This window comes from Gnatocerus cornutus, chromosome 4, assembly GCF_029298725.1.
Source record: "Gnatocerus cornutus isolate USDA-ARS CGAHR chromosome 4, icGnaCorn1.1, whole genome shotgun sequence".
Classification (NCBI taxonomy): Eukaryota; Metazoa; Arthropoda; class Insecta; order Coleoptera; family Tenebrionidae; genus Gnatocerus; species Gnatocerus cornutus.
This window is the reverse complement of record NC_142236.1, coordinates 3,948,207-3,967,167: the sequence shown is the minus strand read 5'-3', so window position 1 is coordinate 3,967,167 and position 18,961 is coordinate 3,948,207. Positions and strand designations below refer to the sequence as shown.

Sequence of the window (18,961 nt, the reverse complement as noted above, 5' to 3'; positions counted from 1 at the left end):
TGTGGTCCGTTTTTCAAAATTCGGCTTAATAACGGAGATAGCATTTTTGAGAAAAATTGAAATATTTCAAATTTTTCGAGGAAAAAGTTCATTTTTCAGATTTTTGGATTTTTTTTTTATGAATTTTTCTATTTTTCAAACGCGAATAACTCCTTTATTTACCGAAGGATTTGCTTGAGGTTGGTTCCAGCTCTTGCCCTAGAGGCCCTCCATCTTTTGGTGGCGTTGGAATTGCCCTACAACGCTTAGTTTTCGAGTTATTCGCGTTTGAAAAATCGAAAAATCCCTAAAAAAATGATAAAAAAAATAAAAAATTTCCAAATTTTAACAGCGTGTTTTTCGGGGTGGAGGGTTAAGCCGGGGGCCCCGATTCCGAATCTGTGGTCCGTTTTTCAAAATTCGGCTTAATAACGGAGATAGCATTTTCGAGAAAAATCGGAAAAAAATCTGAAAAATGAACTTTTTCGACAAATTTTTTTGATTTTTGTCAAAAATGCTATCTTCGTTATTAAGCCGAATTTTGAAAAACGGACCACAGATTCGGAATCGGGGCCCTCGGCTTAACCCTATACCCCGAAAAACACGCTATTAAAATATGGAATTTTTTTATTTTTTTATCATTTTTTTTATGAATTTTTCGATTTATAAAAGGCGAATAACTTTCTTATTTACTGAGGGATGTGGTTGAATTTGGTTACACCCTGCTCTCTAAGGCTCCTCTTTCGATTGGCGGCGGCAAAACTGCTCTACGGCCTTTAGTTCCCGAGATATTCAATGTTGTTTTTAGGGTTAATAGGGTAAGGGTTTTGTCAGAAAAAGTTTTGGTGCAAAATTTCTGAAAAATGTCAAATTTAATTTTTTTTTACTTTTTATGGACTTTTTTATTTTTAAAATCGACGCTTAAATATTTGGGATTGGGTCTTTGCTTATTGGTCAAAAAAAAAAAAGAAAAGAATTTGCTTAGGTACCTGAAGGTTTTATTTAAAACTAGTGTTGCCACATCATAATTTCAATAATCCCTAGATTCTAACCTGAAAAATCATGAATTTTATAAGAGAAACAAAAAAGAAACGTTTTTAATCAATAATAATGTAGAACCTACATAACCTCATTTTCTCAAGTCCCTAGATTCTGGAAAAATCCTTAGAGCTGGCAGACTGTTTGGAACTAAAACCGGTGAAGCTCGCTTTACATTGTTAGGGGTACTTTACACAGACAAGTCAGATAAAACAACGTTTTTATTAAACACTTGAAAATCACAACTGGGAGCTCCACGGCAGCTTAAAAATCCGCCACCATCTTCGTCGATTCCGTGACCTGCAGAATCAGAAAATTAGTAGTCATGTTTGTTTAGTGTTGGTAGATCTGAGTGTGACATCACAAAAGCAAGCCTACCACCACACTTTTGGTTTTAAAGTTACCGTTTCCACTACACTTGTTAATCGGGTGTAATGATGTTAAAAATGTGATGCTTTAATGCGTATATTTTTGACAAATAAAATGTCACAAGGAACACATTGTCCATAAAAACAGCCTATGAAAATGTGTGAAAACAATGTCGCATTTTGATAGGCTAACAATATTCTTAAAAAAAGGTAATTCTTAACTATGGTCCATGTCAGAATAAATCGAAAATGTTCATTAAATTGTAATTTTTACAGCAATATTTTATTTACAACAGAGTAACCGTCCAATCTGAAAATGAGATTGAAGGATTTAACAAGAATACATTAGTTTTAATAGTCCCAAATGAACGGGACAGTTTAGATATTCTTTTTTACAATTACGTATTAACATTATGCATTTATACATAAATTACGTTAATTTGTGATTACATTATTACATGCTTGGTCATTTTTGTGAAAAAAAATATATAAAATTAAAAAAGACATGTATTAGTCTAATTACATACATATAAATTACGAATAGAATATAATCTAGAAAACTTGAATGTAACTATTCATGTACAGATTTGTACGATTGAAACACCGTCACCAGCGAATGTTAAAAAAACGGGAAAAATACATTCAACCATCAAAAAGAAACGTGGATGTGGAGGTCTAGCGAACATATTTCTTGTAGCAACATCAAGAAAGTTATTGTATGAAAGTTCAGTCTAACATGAAATGGACTGAGAGCACCGCAAATGGATATGATCAGATCCCGTCCGTTTTGTGTCATTTTTATCATTAAGGAACTTTCTTGCCACGACACAAAACGGACCGATTAATTTCGAATTCTTTTGGAAGATCATGATTGATACAGATGAGAAATTTTATCTAATCAGTTCGAGACACAACATATCCCAACCGCTTATAGCTACGCTCTTTACAACTCTTTTTCTGGTATAAAAATCAAAGTATTGTCGACTTTGATGATGGGAAATGATTGGGTTTTGACAAAAGAACGCTGCTAGACATTAAGTTGCGATTCGGCACATGTAGTACAACACAGACGACACAAATACACACTGTACTTGAATATCACAGTGAAGAATGCGATGCAGAATGTCCACATTTATTTAGAAGCGACAAGTTTAGAGAAAACGCATGAATCAAATATGTAAGGCTCAAGTTTAATGTTCTTTTAGATTCCGAACGCCGGAGGAAGCACAAAACCACATTCAAGCCGAATATCGAGTTTTTCGTTTCTTGAGTTGGCAATGCGCTTTTAATTTATGTTGGTATGCCTAATTTTCACCATCATAGGCGAAATGTTAACTCAAATTTTACGTTTCTAAATTAAGCTCAGGCTTTTAGGGTTGCCTAGGTTTCAACATACTTTTTCAAATTTTAGATGTTAAGTGTAGGGTTTAAAAAACGCCTAAGTTGCCTAGGTTTTAACTTGAGTGTGTTAAGTTTAGGTTTCAAAGACGCCTAGGTTCTCTGGGTAATTTATAAAGATTTATACATTTCTCCGATTTACGTAATGTCAGGTCAGGTCAGTTTAAATTAAGCTCCTCATGCTTGTCACGTCGTCTAGGTTTCAACCTGATCGCCTAGGTTAAAATTAATTCAAATTTTAAGGGTTAAGTTTAAATTTTAAAAACGGCTAGGCTTAACGTCAGAGGTGAAATGACAACGCAAATTTCAGGTTTCAAAATTAAGCTCAGGCTTCTAGGGTTGCCCAGGTTTTAATGTAGTTTTTTAAATTTTAGAGGTTAAGTATAGGTTTTAAAGACGCCTAAGTTTCCTCCGCAGCTAATTTAAATTGCAGGCTTCAAAATTAAGCTCAAGCTTGCAAGGTTTTCTAGGTTGGTTTTCATCAATTCATTTTTTTGGGATAAATTTAGGTTTCAAAAACTCCTAGGTTTCCTGGTTACTTTATAAAGGTTTATAAATTTCTCCGATTTACGTGATGTCAGAAGCAAAACGTCAACCTAAATTTCAGGTTTCAAAATTAAGCTCAGGCTTGTCATGTTGTCTAGGTTTCAACATGAGCGTCTAGGTTGAAATCAATTCAATTTATTTGAAAAAAGTTTAGGTTTTAAACGCTTAGGCTTAAATTTCGTGGTTGGTTTATAAAGATTTCTTCGATTTAATGTCTAGGTTTCTAGGTTTAAAGTATACAGGTTATCACCGTTTCACACATTTCTAAGGCTTTCATGTTATTTGTATTAATTTAGGTTGTCTTACAATTAGAATGTTAAACTTAACACTGTCAGGATTTAGTTTTAAGGCTTTTTCATTGACAAGATTCAAAGCCTACAGAACTTTTTAAGGTCTCAGAAACTTTTTCAATTTCTAAACCTAGAATCTAAGGATATTTAAAAACCTTAAAATCTGACAAGATAAAAAACCGAAATTTTCAGGTATTTTAGAATTTTAGAAATGAGATTTTTTCGATTTTTAGGATTAAATTTGTTTAGCCTGTTTAGAATCACATGTTTTTACTAAAAAAACTGACAAGCGAATCAGGTTTTATCCAAAAACTAAGTTTAGACAGTTTCTAGGCTTAAGTAGTCCTAACAAATGTTGGATTTTTTTAGGTTTTAGGTTGTCACTATTCAAAATTTTAAGGTTTCAATCGGATTATCATATGATTTAGGGGTGTTTTTCGAGGTTTTAATAATTTTTTACTAAAAACTCAATTTAAAACCCGTAAAACATTTAGGCTTTATTTCCAGGTATTAATTTGTCAGAAATATTAATATTCTAAGCCAAGTTAGTTTAGCATCTTACGTTTTTACACCAAAACCTGATTTCTTAGCCTCTTTAATTTCTAGGCTTCAAGAGAGTCAACTCAAAATCCAGAAAATCCTCCAAAACCCTAAAAACTGCTTGCCTACTTAATTTTTTTTTTGACTAAAGCAAGACCAATATATGAACATTTTAGGTTTCAGGTTGTCATTAGCCAAAATTTGAAGATTTCAATCGCGTTCGCAAATTATTTAGCCGTGTTAGGTTTATAATTTTATATTTATGGTCTATTTAAAAATTGTTTTAGGTTTCATTGTCAGAGTTTTCGTCCCATGACCTGATTATAAAACCTGACACTCCAAAAGCCTAAAAAGTGCCTACTTAATTTGTTAGAATGTTGGAAGCTTTTAGGTTTCAAGATGTTTTAAGTTTCTAATTGCAAATTTATACTTCATTTAAAAATCGTTTTAGGTTTTAATTGTTCAGAAACGTTTGTTTTTCTCTCATGACATTAAAACACAGAAACCTGAAATATGTCTACTTGATTTTAGAATGAAAATTTCAATTAGGTTGCGAACTGGGTTTGAAGGTAAATTGCGAATTGAGGAAAAAACTTGAATGTGTCAACTAAAAGGGTTTGATATGTTTGAGCTGTAACATATACAGAGTGTTTTGTTTTGGGCTTCCTCCGTATCCCGCTTGTGCAAATAGATAAAGACTGATGAAAAACCGTTGCACATCGTTCTAAAGTCCCTCATGCATAAAAAAATATCTATGATATTTATTACTTAACTCTCTTATTCTACTTGAATCACATTTTAAGTACAAATACATGAGAGGAATGTAAATATGTTATGCTTTTTTTATTGCGTACTTTTTACATTTGAATATTTTGTGTGATTAGACAATTATGAAGTTTGTTTCATTTTCAGTGAATGGCATATAATAAATTTTATTGTTTTAATGTTCGGGTGAGGAGGCACATAAATATTATTTAAATGTTATATATAATGATATCAAACTGCATTTAAGTTAACGTCAACAGTCTGAAGGACGGTCCATTCAACAATAATTTTTTATACACTGCTTGAAATGGATTTTATGAACACAGCTGTAAGTTTGTAGCGTTGAGGGTATATGCTACGGACAAACACTGCCTTACTGGTTCGGAAGGGGGTTTTCTTGTCGTATGTCCGATTTTAATTTTACAAACTCTTTCGCTACTTCGTCGTTTGTGCGTTGAGATAAGATGCGTAGAATCGTCCAGCCTGTTTCGTCCATTTGGATGCGTTTCCCGAGCGACAACCAGCACGCGCACGAACCCTAAAACCCCCATTTTCACAAAAACGCAACACCAGAAGACACTCACCTTCTCGACGATGTCTTTGAGCTGCATCACCGCCACGCCGACAAGCCGGTCTTCCCGGGCGAAGCAGTAGTCCTTCACGCAGATGTGGAGCTCGAAGTAGTCCAGCTGCTCTTCGTTTCCGATCGTACTAAAAAAGCCCCAAATGTTTCACTTCTTCACCATTCAGATACTTACAAATGGAAGGTTTCATTATACTTGGGCGACCAGTTGTTGGATTTTGATTTGGTGGCGTGTTTGCGCTTCTTGTCCGAAAGATGAGGTCCGATCAGATTCACCTCCACGAAAGGACGAAACATCCCCGACACCAAGTTCCATTTCAAGTCGTTAGCAGCAACCACTGGAAAAAATAGTGTAGACAACACGTCCCCGGACCACAATATCTACCTTTCACGGTGACTTTGTGCTCCCCAGTTCCGGGATGAGTGAACAAGTCCACTTGAATGGAAACCTCTCCGACACTGCCTTCTTGACCATCCAGCGTATCTGCAAAGAACCGGCGTTAGAAGTGTCGCTGCGGACCGGAAATTCCTCTAAAAGTGTGTGTTGTGTCGCTAAAGTATATACAAACTAAAAAAGTTGAAAGTTGACATGCTGTAGGTAAATTGCATGCGGGATGGAAGTTTCAAGTTGAGTTGCGGCAACAGTCCGCGTCAGCTTGAAATGTGGAAACTAACAGGTTCCTCAAGTTTGAGCATCATACATCGCAAAAAAATTTCAAACATTTGCCATAATTTTGTGCTAATTCTGTGCCAATTTGTGCTGCAATTTTTAAATTCTGTGCTCTTTTCGTTTTCGAGTTATTCAAGAAACACAAATGATGCTCAAACTTGACGCCTAGCATCATATGTCATCAAAATGAATCAAACCAGTCTTATAATTTTGTGCTAATTTGTGCTGTAATTTTTAAATTCTGTGCTCTTTTGGTTTTTGAGTTATTCCAAAAAACGTACAAAAAATAGTAGGCAACCCAAAATACAGATTTTAACGAATTTTCTTTCAAGAAGCGTCAAGTATTTGTGTTTGAATCACATACTTCTATAATATACCAACCATTTCTGAGTCATCTTGAAGCCCAAAAGAAGAGACAAAAGAAACGGAACAAATTTTTAGGCAAAGCAAACATCTTTTTAAAAAACATAAAGACAAATTTGGCTTATTTGTTTCGACTAAGGTTTTATTAAATACAGGGTCCGGCAAAACTTGTGTCCACCCCTAAAATCGTCTTTAATTTTAAAGATAAAATTTTGAAAATTTGCATACGCTTATAGTTGACAAGGCTCTAGAAGCTGACACAAAAATTTGTTTTGATATCACGGTTTCTTTGGCGTCGCGACGCCTAAAAAGTTTAATTTTTAGCGATTTTTGGGTTTTTGCGGTAATATTAGCGAATTCAATTTTTTTTCAACATAACTGTAATACAAATATTTGAGTTTTTATTTTAAATCTACTTCAAATGGTGTTTAAAATTTGCGCTGTTTTATCAAGTCAGTTTTCAACATTTTGACGGTGCAGTGACAAACTACGTTTACACCAAAATTTCACAAGTCACTTCATTCACTCTTATAAAGGTTAATTTTGATTAACACGGGCATGTTGCACTTTATGGACACCAGAAATTGTTAATTAACATCGACAAAGCGACAATTTCGCCAAGTAAGATTTTTGTTACCTTCTAAAACGAACCAAAGAATAGATGACATTTGTGACACAAGATGTTGACAGATGGGTGTAAACGTAGTTCCCAATTTTGACGTAATAAAATTGGAAACTAACTTGATAAAACAGCATTTTTTCCTCAAATTTTGAATAGAATTTACATTAAATCTAAAATGTCAACTGAGATATTTATATTGAAAAAAAATTAAATTAGAGGTTCATTTCATAAAACTTCACAATTAGCTAAAAAATACACTTTTAAGGCGTCGCGACGCCAAAACTATAAGTGATAAAATAGCTATTTGTGTACAAAGGCCAAAAAGTGGTTCTTTTTTGGCCGAGCCTTTTTTTAAGAAAGAAGGCGAGGGCAAAATGGCACTTTTTGGCCGTGTTACACACAAGATTTTTTAGGCGACATCATTAAATTTACAAGTTAATTAATTATTATTTAGGATTTATTGATTTAATCAATTATAACAACTAAATAATTGTAAATATTTATGAATCCTTCAGAAAAGTTCATATTTTCTTTATTTACATTTGCAGTTTCAGCACGTGTAGCTTCACAATTCGTATGAATTAGGTTTAATGTGTTTTTTAATGTTGTTGCAGGAGCACTGCTAGACATGTTCATTTTCAATAATTAAAAACGTCTTTGTTGCACTTTACAGCAGTTTGTCGATTTGATTTTACCCAAATAATTATAAAATTGAGGGTAATATCGGTATCTTGACGTAATATGCAAAACTATGGATAGATGGCGCCACCATAGATCGGCCGAAAATGTTTGCGGCCAGAAAAGACTCACTTTTAGGCCGCTTTTAAGGCCTAAAAATTTCATTTTCAGTTAAAGTCGCCTAAAAAATAGATTTTTGCGTCGGCTTCTAGAGCTTTGTCAACTGAGTGTATGCAAATTTTCAAAATTTTACCTTTAAAATTAAAGACGATTTTGGGGGTGGACACAAGTGTTGTATGTAGTTCTAATTTATACAATGATCAGACCATGCTGGAACATATATAAAAACCTAAGATCCAATTGATAACCTTTCAACGGTGATCACGACGTGAGAATTATAAGGTTCTAAGTGATTTTTTGTGAGAATTTAAATTGTTTGTTTTGCGATTTTTTTAAAACATTTTCTATCTAGTATAGAAAAGTAGTAAGTTAATACTTTAAAAAGGCAGAATGATACTAATAGATCTTGTCATTTTTTTAAATAAATACTAAATAAATTCAAGACCTGTCACTGATAACGTGCACACTGATTAAATTAATGTAAATGTTAGTTAGAACCTTATAGTTCTCAGGTCGCAAGATGCATGTAATTTAAACTAGGTAATTACTAATATGGTCAATAAAATTATGTACATAATTAATAGTACTTAAGTGTAAATATGAAAATTAACTTTGGTACTGAGATTGTAGAAAAGTGATCTGATTTGAATTTTAATAAATTTATTTTCAAATATAAATTTCAAATTTTGTGCCAATTTTTTAACTTTGACGCAAGCGTAGATGTGCCAATGCAATTCTAAATATCTTTTTTCAACTTCATTTACTTACACATTGCGTAAATAGGGAAAAAGTGGGGATGGTTGGTATATTGTAGAAGTATGTGGTTTGAATAGAGCAATATTCTCTAAAAACACTATTCTAACGCGCCTAGGCCAACTATTCCTGGAACACTCATTTTACGACGTGATTCAGAGAAAAATAAACAGTTCTTACTCAGCAAAATTTTAAATTGTGAAGAATATAAAGGGCGTTAGTTAAATTATGTATGTACATTTAGTATGTCCGGTAATCAAAACAAAGATTTTTTAGTTCTAAATATGAATATCAAAAAGTTCATCATTTGACGATCGTTCAAAGAAAATTCGTTAAAATCTGTATTTTGGGTGGCCTACTAAATATTTTCTTACATTTTTAAATAACTCAAAAACGAAAAGAGCACAGAATTTGGAAATTAGCACAAAATTATCGCATATTACTTACGCTGTTTTGAGATGCATGATGCTCAAACTTGACGCTTCTTTAAAGAAACTTCGTTGAAATCTGTATTTTAGGTTGCCTACTATTTTTGTACATTTTATAAAATAACTCAAAAAGGATAAGAGCACAGAATTAACATTGCACCATTAGCTAGCACGGAATTAGCACAAAGTTATAGCATATCAATTAATCTGTTTTGCGATGCATGATGCTCAAACTTGACGTTTGTTCAAATTTGTTTATTAGAATAACTCAAAAACAAAAAGAGCACAGAATTTGAAAATTGCCCCATCAATCAGCACAGAATTAGCACAAAATTATCGCATATTACTTAAGCTGTTTTGAGATGCATCATGCTCAAACTTGACGCTTCTTTAAAGAAAATTCGTTGAAATCTGTATTTTGGGTTGCCTACTATTTTTTGTACGTTTTTTGGAATAACTCAAAAACGAAAAGAGCACAGAATTTAAAACTTTCAGCACAAATTAGCACAGAATTATAAGACCAATTTGATCAATTTTGTGACTCATGATGCTAGGCGTCAAGTTTGAGCATCATTTTTGTTTCTTGAATAACTCGAAAACGAAGAGAGCACAGAATTTAGAAAATTGCAGCACAAATTGGCACAGAATTAGCACAAAATGATGGCATAGGTTTGAATTTTTTTGCGATGCTGAAACTTGACGGACCTGAAACTAACATGCATTTGGGATTTGGGTCGAGTAAAAACTTCATGCGTTTATCGTGTGGCTGTGCTGACGTCGCCTCGTTTCGCACTTCATCTTCAGAGTCGTCAGCTCTAACTACCAGCGCCGGAACTAGTTATCTAAGTTTTGTCAATAAAAACACTAGAAATTGCAAGTGCGCCATATGCTCTGAACTAGCAAAATTTTGCGTTTCGTTTCTACCTTGTCGACTCTCTCTTCTCTTTTTAGCTTTCAACGGTTCTTCCAGAGCTTCAAGTCCTGTCTCTGTCTCATCTCGTTCAATCGAAATTTGTCGTTGCATCATAGTCTCTTTATTGTTAAGCGGCACTTTGATAAAAGATTAGATCAACATGGTGTAAAGTGTGAAGGGAAAAACCTGAGGAAACAATCGCAATGGAAACTTACCCTCGTTTAGTTGCGTCGTGACAAAAGTTTTAATAAGAGTGTCAGTAGTTTGCGTATAGAGAGATAAGGCGTAACGCAAACTTTGGAGCTCGGCGCTCTTGTCCAAGAACGCCTTCTTCAACCCGTTGCCTCCGGCGTGGAAATACTGCTTGATGGTATCCAGCGCCACGTCCAACACCGCGCACTGCTTCGGCGACAAGTTCTTCTCGACTTCCTTCGAGATGTCCATCACTCCACTCAAGGCGTTCTTCACGTCTTGTTTCCCAGACATGTGGTTCTTGAACAACGACGACATGTCTTCGATCTTCGTCTTGGCGGCGAGGTTCTTCGCGTTGTCCGTCAAGCTCTTGAACATCATCTGCAACAGCGAGCTCAGACGAGCAAAGTGAGTCGTTGTCTCACCGTCTTGTCGGTCATGGGCGGGAGCACCACCGTCTTCTCCAGAATCCTCATGACGATCTTCCAGAGTTCCTTCAAGAGGCGCTTCAGGACGGTCTTCTCGCACGACTGGGCGTAGAGAGTGAGCGACCCGTCCAGAAGGTCCATCAAAGGCCGGAGGACCTCGTCAGCTTCACCCGCGACGACGTTCCTTTGCGCCGGCTGACTGGTCCCGGGTTGCCCCCCACCTTTGATGTTCAACAAAAGGTCCCCCAGCTCCTTGACGGAGGCGGTGATGCGAGGTTCTAAACTTGAAGCGAACTGCATGGCGAGCTCGTCCAAACACCCGTTGAGAGTCTGCTGGAGGTCCTTTAAGATATTAGCGGCGTCCTCTTCGAGTTTCTCCCCGCCCATGGACTCGAACATCTTCTCCAATTGTACCCGTAATTGTTGAATATTGTTCATAAGAATACAAGCCTGGAACGAGAGATTTAGCCAAGAGAATTCCCTCGGGATTATCTTACTATTCGCTCCTCCTTGAGATGCTCAGGGAACTCCCTCTTGACGATGTCGGCGTACGCGATGAGCACCTTGACGATCGTCTTGGCGAAGCGCTTCATATACCGCTTCCAAATCTCAGGATCTGGACACTCCAACTTTGACACCACGTCGAAGCACTGAGTCAACTGCGTAAAAACGTCCACTACGGAATTAGAAAACAGAGCGTGCTCGCTGCTTTTTTGGAACTGGAAAAGACGAGAATTAGGGGATGAGGGTGAAGTTGGGCGCAACGTACGCAATCCTTTTTGTCTCTATTAAAGGCACCGTGAAGGTATTCTAAGGAAACGTCGTCGTTCTCGTTCAACCATTGCATGACGAATGGTTCGAACCAAGCGGGATATTCAGGCACTGCACCTTTGTACGGAGGCACATCTCTTACATAATTCGAGTACAACCACTTCACCTTGAAGTGGAGGTTCATGTACGCGGAGGATTTGCAAAGGCGGTGCTGCTCGTGCTCTTCTAGAGCGTACTTCATGTCGACGGCGAAGAGGCTCCACATCGTCGCCGCCGATAGCTACAAGAAAAAATCAAAATAGAGACAATGCAAAAATTTAACCTATACAGGTGTCTTAGAACTCATGACCCAGAGACCAACAATACAGATTGTGAATTTTAAAACAAAAATTGATTAAGCCTAATGGTTTTCAAGAAAGAATAAAAAATTAACAACCAATCCCGAAAGCTTATTCTATAGGTGGAGTAAATGGCCATCCTAATTTCCTAGGCAATGAGAATCTGACCAATGGACGATAGTATGTGTCCATAGTTACCGATTTTCAAATTCTGTTCAGCTTCCGGATTGGCTACCACTTTTTTTGTCTTAACTCGTTTATTTTTTGAGCTAGCAAATTTTTGTTTCCAAATTTGGGTTCAGAATTGTAGCCTTCATAAGCCTTTTTTCTTTGGGTCACGAGTTCTGGGACACCCTGTATACTTTTGTACCAAATTTTGTAGAATATTGCGAAAAATACCTGACAGATTTGCCAAAATTCGCTAAAGAAATTTAAATATTCAGGCGGAAAACAAAACACTTTTTCATTGGTTTGACGTCACGCTCCGCCCACTGATAGAATTCCGTATGGAGAACATTTGTTGCAATTTATGGTTGTTTTTACAAAAGAATTTATACACAATGGAAACGGAATTTCAGAACGGCGAGATACAAAATTTGAGACACGTAGATGTGCGAATGATATGGGATTGTTTATCAAGAAATCTTAATTTTGTTGCTGTGAAAGTGTCGCGGTAACTGCAAGGTGTTTATAACTGTTTCTAGCATCAAGGGTGGCTCTGAAATTCCTGTCGTGCACTATTTTGCCGCTTTGTTTTCATAGTGAATATAACTATCTTGAAAATTACTTATAATGTAACTTACATTCATGACATTTCAGTTACAGTTTTGTGTCCAAGTTTTTAATTTTCAGGTTTTAAACCACAACTAGAAGTTTATTTATCAAAATTTACTTTGCTCTATGTTTGAGGTTAACTGCAAATGTCAGTTGAAAAATCGAAACCCGCGTTTGTAATAAGCGGCAATTTTTTTTTGACATTTCATAGCCACCCTTGATGCTAGAAACATTTATAAACACCTTGTACAACTTTCTTTAACTTGATATGTCAGTTTACAATATGTGTCTTATTCAACCGGTGTACTTTCAGACTGCACGTTTATTTACTTTTTTGCTTTGCATCATTCTCGGTCGGCAAGTGCATTTATCGCCTTTACCGCATTTAACGATAATTTTTACGAAAACACAGTCAGATTCACCTTTATAGAAAAAATATGGTTTTTACATTTTAATCTATTCTGATTTGATTGAATTTTATTTATGTATAATAACTATTTATATTTTTTTTCTATATTCGGAAAAGATTCGTATGGAAAATACGCTCTTAAAATCAATTTTTTCATATTTTTATTTATTGAATTTTCTAATTGTAAGTAAATAATATCAGGCTGTGGATTCAAAATATCAAATAGTGCATTAAAGATTAAAAGAAAATTTACCCATAAGTATTAAAAAATCGGATAATAAATGCAGTTGCATCCGAAACAATAATTGATAAAATTTGAAACAGTCGAATTACGAGTTAGAAATATGTGGTGGGTTAATCCAATAGTTAAAATTGGTTTAAATAAAGAAATACATTTTATTCTTTTGCCATTTGTTGCAAAATTAAAAATAAAAAAGTTCTTTGTTAGTTTTTGTTTTTTACGATTTTAGGAACACAGTCTGATAGTATTAAAGCTTTAATTAAAGATTTATTTATTTTGACTTAAGCAAAAACTACTATTCCGATGTGATTTATTTGTAAAATTAAAAATAAAGTTATTTTTCCTCTTGCAAACTCAATCCGGGAACATAGTTTAGACTATTCTATTGAATAAAAGTCGCAACTAAATTGGTAAATTTCTTCGAATAGTTTTTTCGTTGAGCCAAAAGAATTTTTTTATTAAAACCACCAAGTCTTTGAAAAAATGCTCAATTGGCAATTGTTTGGGACATGGCAAAAGTCTTCAGTTATAGGAAAAAAAATCATTGTTTTTAAGTTTGCACAAGGTGTTTATAAATGTTTCTAGCATCAAGGGTGGCTTTAAAATGTCAAAGAAATTTGCCGCTCATTACAAATGTTAGTTTTGATTTGTGAACTATTTGCAGTTATCCTCAAACATGAAGCAAAGTAAGTTTTGAGAAATAAACTGTTCCAGTTTTGGTTTAAAAGCTGAAATTCGAAAACTTCGGCACAAAACCGTAACTAAAACGTCATTGAAGTAAGTAACATTTTAAATAATTTTTAAGATAGTTATATTCACTATGAAAATAAAGCGGCAAAATAGTGTACGACAGGAATTCCAAAGCCACGCTTGATGCTAGAAACATTTATTAACACCTTGCATAAAGCACTTTATAGGTGCACACAAGGTGTTTATAAATGTTTTTAACATCAAAAGTGGCTATAAAATGTCAAAAAAAAATTGCCGCTTATTACAAAGGTGAGTTTACATTTTTTAACTGGCATTTGTAGTTAACCTCAATCATGAAGTAAAGTAAGTTTAAAAAAAAAAAGTTCATTTTTTTTATTAGTTATGTTTGAACCCTAAAAATCATAAACTTGGACGTAACTGAAACGTCGTTGACATAAGTGACATTATAAATAATTTTCAAGATTGTTATGTTCACTATAAAAACAAAGCGGCAAAATAGTGCATGACTGGAATTCCAGAGCCATATTTGACTAGAAACATTTATAAACACCTTGTATAAATAATTACAATAAATTTAAAATATTACGCTTCAGAAACATCAGACATCAAATCTCGCGGCCAAAACGCATTTTTTTCTTCTTATTGTTTTAAGGAACTGTTATAAATATTTTTTTCGAATTTGCCGCTTTAATAGGTCCATTAGAGTACTCAATTTGGAGTCGTTTATAGGTATCTATAAAAGAACTCAAAGTAGGAAATTTTGTTTTTTAAGAATTGGCAGAACTAATTAGTCTGGCTGTCACCTGTTTCCTGTCAAGTTCTTGGTCAATTTGGTTTTTACGATTTGTGTTTAATAAATTGCTGCGTGTATAAAAATGTATGAATATAATTAAACTGTCCTTTGCGGCCAACAATAATTGTACCTAAATACAGGGTGTCCCAGAACTCGCGCCCCAGAGAGCAAGGGAGGGTGCCGACAGCAATACAGATGGTAAATTTCAAAACAAAAATTGACTAAGTTAAATAGTATTCGAGAACTGATAAAAAGTTAATAACCAATCCCGAAAGCTTATTCGAGAAGTGGAGTAAATGGCCATCCCAATTTCCTAGGCAACGAAAGTCTAATGTTTAACCGACCAATGGATGATAGTATGTGTCCATAGTTACCAATTTTCAAATTCTGTTCAGCTTCAGGATTGGCTACAGTTTTTTTGTCTTATCTCGGTTATTTTTTGAGTTAAAAAATTATGGTTTCAAAATTTTGGTTCAGAATTGTTGCCTCCATAAGCCCTTTCTCTCTGGGGCGCGAGTTCTGGGACACCCTGTATAATAGATATGAATACTGGCTGTGAGGTTAGGTTACGTTATGTCAAAATTCAGTGACAGTAAAATTCAATAAATGTCAAATTTTAAATTAAATTTGAAAATCAAGTGGCAAGTCGTGGTTACAAAACCATTACCAATCGTGTAACACGAAAACTCTTAGAATTCTAAAATTTAATTTTATTATTAAAAAAGGGGTGCAAATTCGAAAAAATAGTATAAAGGACTTGTTTTATAATGGCATTGGTGCACTCGTCCCATAAAAAACTCGCCTACGGCTCGTTTTGTACACCGGGACCTCGTGCACCAAATTGGCCATTATAAAACACGTTCTTTAATATACTATTTCGGGTGCATTAATACTAGCAATTTTACATCCTGGCACAAAACACCACTTAAAAGGGTTTAAGCATTTTTTTTGCAATTTTTCCACTAGTGACATGAAAACTATCGATTTTCGTCAAAATCAAAAAATGTGAATTCTCCCTATTACAGGTTTCTGTAATTTCAACTTACCTGTCCGATGTTTAATTCCTGCGGAAACTGGTTGAGCACAGGTCCGTAACTGTTCTTATCCTCCTCAATGACCGAAACTATCAACGCTATAAGTTTATGCCAAAAATCTACACTATCCAGTCTTGGCCCGTGGTCCTCCGGGTCCCTCTTGGGCTCGTTCGGATCACTTTGGAATTCCCGATTGTACAACTCGTACGTGTTCTCAAAAAGAAACTGATATGTGGATCTGAGGCAGGCCTTGACGCAGTCTTTGACGACGGTGCTGGCACGTGGAGGACTCGTCAACTCTTGGACTTTCATCCGGAAGAAAGTAATGCTAGTCAGGAGGTCCACTGTCGACTTCAAATCCATGAGTTTGTCCGGACTCGACGCCGGGAAGTTGTTTCTGTACATCGACAAGTCTATCCGGAGCGAGTTGTGCAGTTGGTCGAGAAGCTTCACAAACTTCTCTTTCTGTAACACTCAAACAGTGACAAGTCGGTGGTTTACCCGCGACTCACCCCGAAGTTCGACGCGGCGAAGCGATCGCTCGCGGAAACTGCCGACAGCGCGGTCGTGTGTGCGTAGTACGCGTTGATGTTGGCCAAAAGCATGCTCATGACGGCGGGAACCCCCGGGCACAGGTACTTCGTCGACAGGCAGTGGAAGTGCCTACAAAATCACTAAGAAACAGTCAAAGGAAAGTCGGAGACTCACGTCATGGCTTGATATATCGATTCAATGCCGTAGCGCATCGCAAACTCGTCCACGATCTCTTCTCCGGCTTCTTCAAAGTAAACTTTCCAGGCGTCGTCGCCTTTGGCGTGCGGCAAATTGACGATGCCAAGGCTCATCTCGCACAAGTAATGGAACAAGTTCTCGTGCAAACAGGTGTATTGAACGTGATATGGGGCCACCTTCTCTTCGCCTTTGATTTCGACGGATATGTGTAAGCGGATTGCGCCGGAGACGGCGGATTTGTCCGTGCGTTTCTCGAGGTTGTACCACACGTCCATCTCGCCGGAGAGGGTGCGCACTTCTATAATGGTCTGTCCCAGGAAGTCGTCCGACTCGCGAGTGAGTTTCTGCCGGAGCTTGCTCTTGAGATCGTTGTCTTCGTCCCAGACCCTCACTTTGATCCTGTCGGAAGAATTATGACACTCGCTGGAAGAAAACCGTGAGTTTCATTGAACTTAAGGTGGGAGGAGCATACAAGTAGAACTTCTCGTCCCAGACCGGGTTGAGCTCCTGGGGCATCGTCCTTGTGCGCTTCTTGACTTTGCCCACTTGTACCGTGACGTAGGGGTCGGACGTGCCGCTCTTGTCCTTGGCGATGAGTCCTTGTGCGGATTTGACTAAAAAGACAGCAAGTCACTCAGCGTCCTTGAATCTCATCGGGTGAGAGCGTTAGTATCATTTAAACAATAAATCAAGCTCAGGTTCATGCCAAGTTGAAGAGTCATGCTCGAAGGACAAGTACACCCCACACAAAGCTGCGGAAGCTGTCTTAGTGAGTGTATGTGTACGAGTTTGCGCGTCGACCGATTTTTCGGTCGGCGCCGAAAAATCGGTCGGTTTGTGCTTACTTCGTGCTACTAGTCTAGTTCGTGCTTATTTACCCCTTTGGAGATCTTCAGGTCGTTGAATTTTTTAAGAACGTGGTGTGGTGTGGCCTGTGTTAGTGTGTGATTTATTGTTTAAGATCAACAAAGTAAGCGGGAGAGTTCAGTTGTGCATTTTGATTGGTCTGTCTCAGCTATACCTATGGTCTCAGGCAGGTCTGTAGCTACATTCTATGGACAAGCTGCTGAAAGGAGCGCTCCAAGTTGAAAAAGTTGAAATCACACACAAACAAGCCAAGTACGCAAGCCCCCAGTGATCGTTTCATAATTTGAGATTTAAAAAGTGTTTTGAGAGAGAATTTTGAATCATGCTCGAAAGGCATTTCAAGCTCAGAGAAATGTGCCTCGGCCAAAACGAGTCTCTCACATTTCTCCGGACTTTAGGCATAGAGTAGTAGCTCCACAGTCACCCGTAGAGTGCAAGGAGCAAAACCAAGATAGAAAGACAGAAGAAGAAGACCCCAAGACGGCAAACAGTCTCAAGTTTGCCATCCGGGCCCCGAAAGTCCGCTCCCGTCGTCCAAACATTCCATAGTAAAAGTGCAATCAAGTGAAGGATTGTACTGTAAAAAAAGTTGAGAAGGCGTTCGGTACTTTAGCGTGTATGTATGCTCTGCGTCCCGATAGAATGCAGCTGGCAATACCTGTGATTGCAATCTTGCATGACCACTTGGAAGTGCCTTCAATTGTCATTTGCTCCGCTTGCTCGATTGAATCAATGTGTGTGTCTGGATCCACTGAAAATGTCGTTCTGCGCGCCGGAACCGGAAACAAGAACACCGATACAACAAATGAACACTGCAGGATTTTCACTCGTTCTCAGGGGGAACCACGGGTGTGCTCTTGCCCAGTCCACCAATAGGATATCTGCTCACACACGCCGCGGAGTGGGGGAAACCCGAGTATATAAACGTGGCGCGGAACGCGCCGCGTCAGTTCACGCCGCGGCATATGTACACTCGCACTACTGGAAGCATAAAACTAGGTGCCACTAAACAATAGGTGCAACGTCTAACCCGTTACCGACCGGGTCGTGCTCGGTCGGTAACTGAGCCACTCCGCGCGTCGTGTGTTTGAATACCCAATTAGTCGGCGTCAAGCAAAGAGTGTTGTAGTCATTATAGCGAAAGCAGTAACATTCAGCATTCAAGAGTGTCGGTGCGGTAAGGATCATTACCGCACCGCACCCTTCGGGTAACATACAGAGCACAGTCGTAAACATATTTTGTTGCATGTTATGTTTGGAAGACATTCACCGCCGGCGACAAACCTGTGATGGCTATCTTCGCCGACCATTTCGATGTACCATCTAACACTGATTGTTTCACGGCTTTCATATGACCCGAGTGACTCTTGTCTTCCACTCCGAATACGTCCCTGTACAATTAATATGCTCAATAACACAAATCCAACATGATTTTATAATGGGAGTTCTATGAGACGAAGACGGCCTGGAAAGAATATTAAAAGGGAAATTTCCGGGAAGATTTTCCGTTATTTACCCAACCCTTGTTCCGGTCGAACATATGAATTACCAACCGTAACCACAAATTCATCCCGTCCTAATTAAGTTTTACCCAAAACAAATAATCCGTTTTCCACA

At 37.1% G+C, this 18,961-nt stretch overlaps 1 protein-coding gene across 5 annotated transcripts in view; it reads right to left on the bottom strand.

Annotated features, from left to right (window-relative positions):
- Positions 1 to 1,466: 1,466 nt before the first annotated feature.
- unc-13 (protein unc13 homolog) overlaps positions 1,467 to 18,961 on the bottom strand; it is a 57,634-nt gene continuing 40,139 nt past the window's right edge. For 2 of the 5 annotated variants that reach the window (XM_088034633.1, XM_088034631.1), the window contains 14 exons: positions 18,629 to 18,735; positions 16,950 to 17,091; positions 16,454 to 16,900; positions 16,258 to 16,408; positions 15,758 to 16,210; positions 11,444 to 11,725; positions 11,172 to 11,393; positions 10,672 to 11,124; positions 10,270 to 10,627; positions 10,066 to 10,191; positions 5,893 to 5,991; positions 5,683 to 5,845; positions 5,509 to 5,635; positions 1,467 to 5,462 (listed from right to left, as the gene is read on the bottom strand). In XM_088034633.1, the coding sequence (XP_087890759.1) occupies positions 5,298 to 5,462; positions 5,509 to 5,635; positions 5,683 to 5,845; positions 5,893 to 5,991; positions 10,066 to 10,191; positions 10,270 to 10,627; positions 10,672 to 11,124; positions 11,172 to 11,393; positions 11,444 to 11,725; positions 15,758 to 16,210; positions 16,258 to 16,408; positions 16,454 to 16,900; positions 16,950 to 17,091; positions 18,629 to 18,735 (3,295 nt within the window). In that variant the 3' untranslated portion in view covers positions 1,467 to 5,297. Of the gene's footprint in view, positions 5,463 to 5,508; positions 5,636 to 5,682; positions 5,846 to 5,892; positions 5,992 to 10,065; positions 10,192 to 10,269; positions 10,628 to 10,671; positions 11,125 to 11,171; positions 11,394 to 11,443; positions 11,726 to 15,757; positions 16,211 to 16,257; positions 16,409 to 16,453; positions 16,901 to 16,949; positions 17,092 to 18,002; positions 18,110 to 18,628; positions 18,736 to 18,961 lie in introns of all 5 variants that reach the window. The other 3 variants (XM_088034634.1, XM_088034635.1, XM_088034636.1) reach the window with 3 other exon arrangements.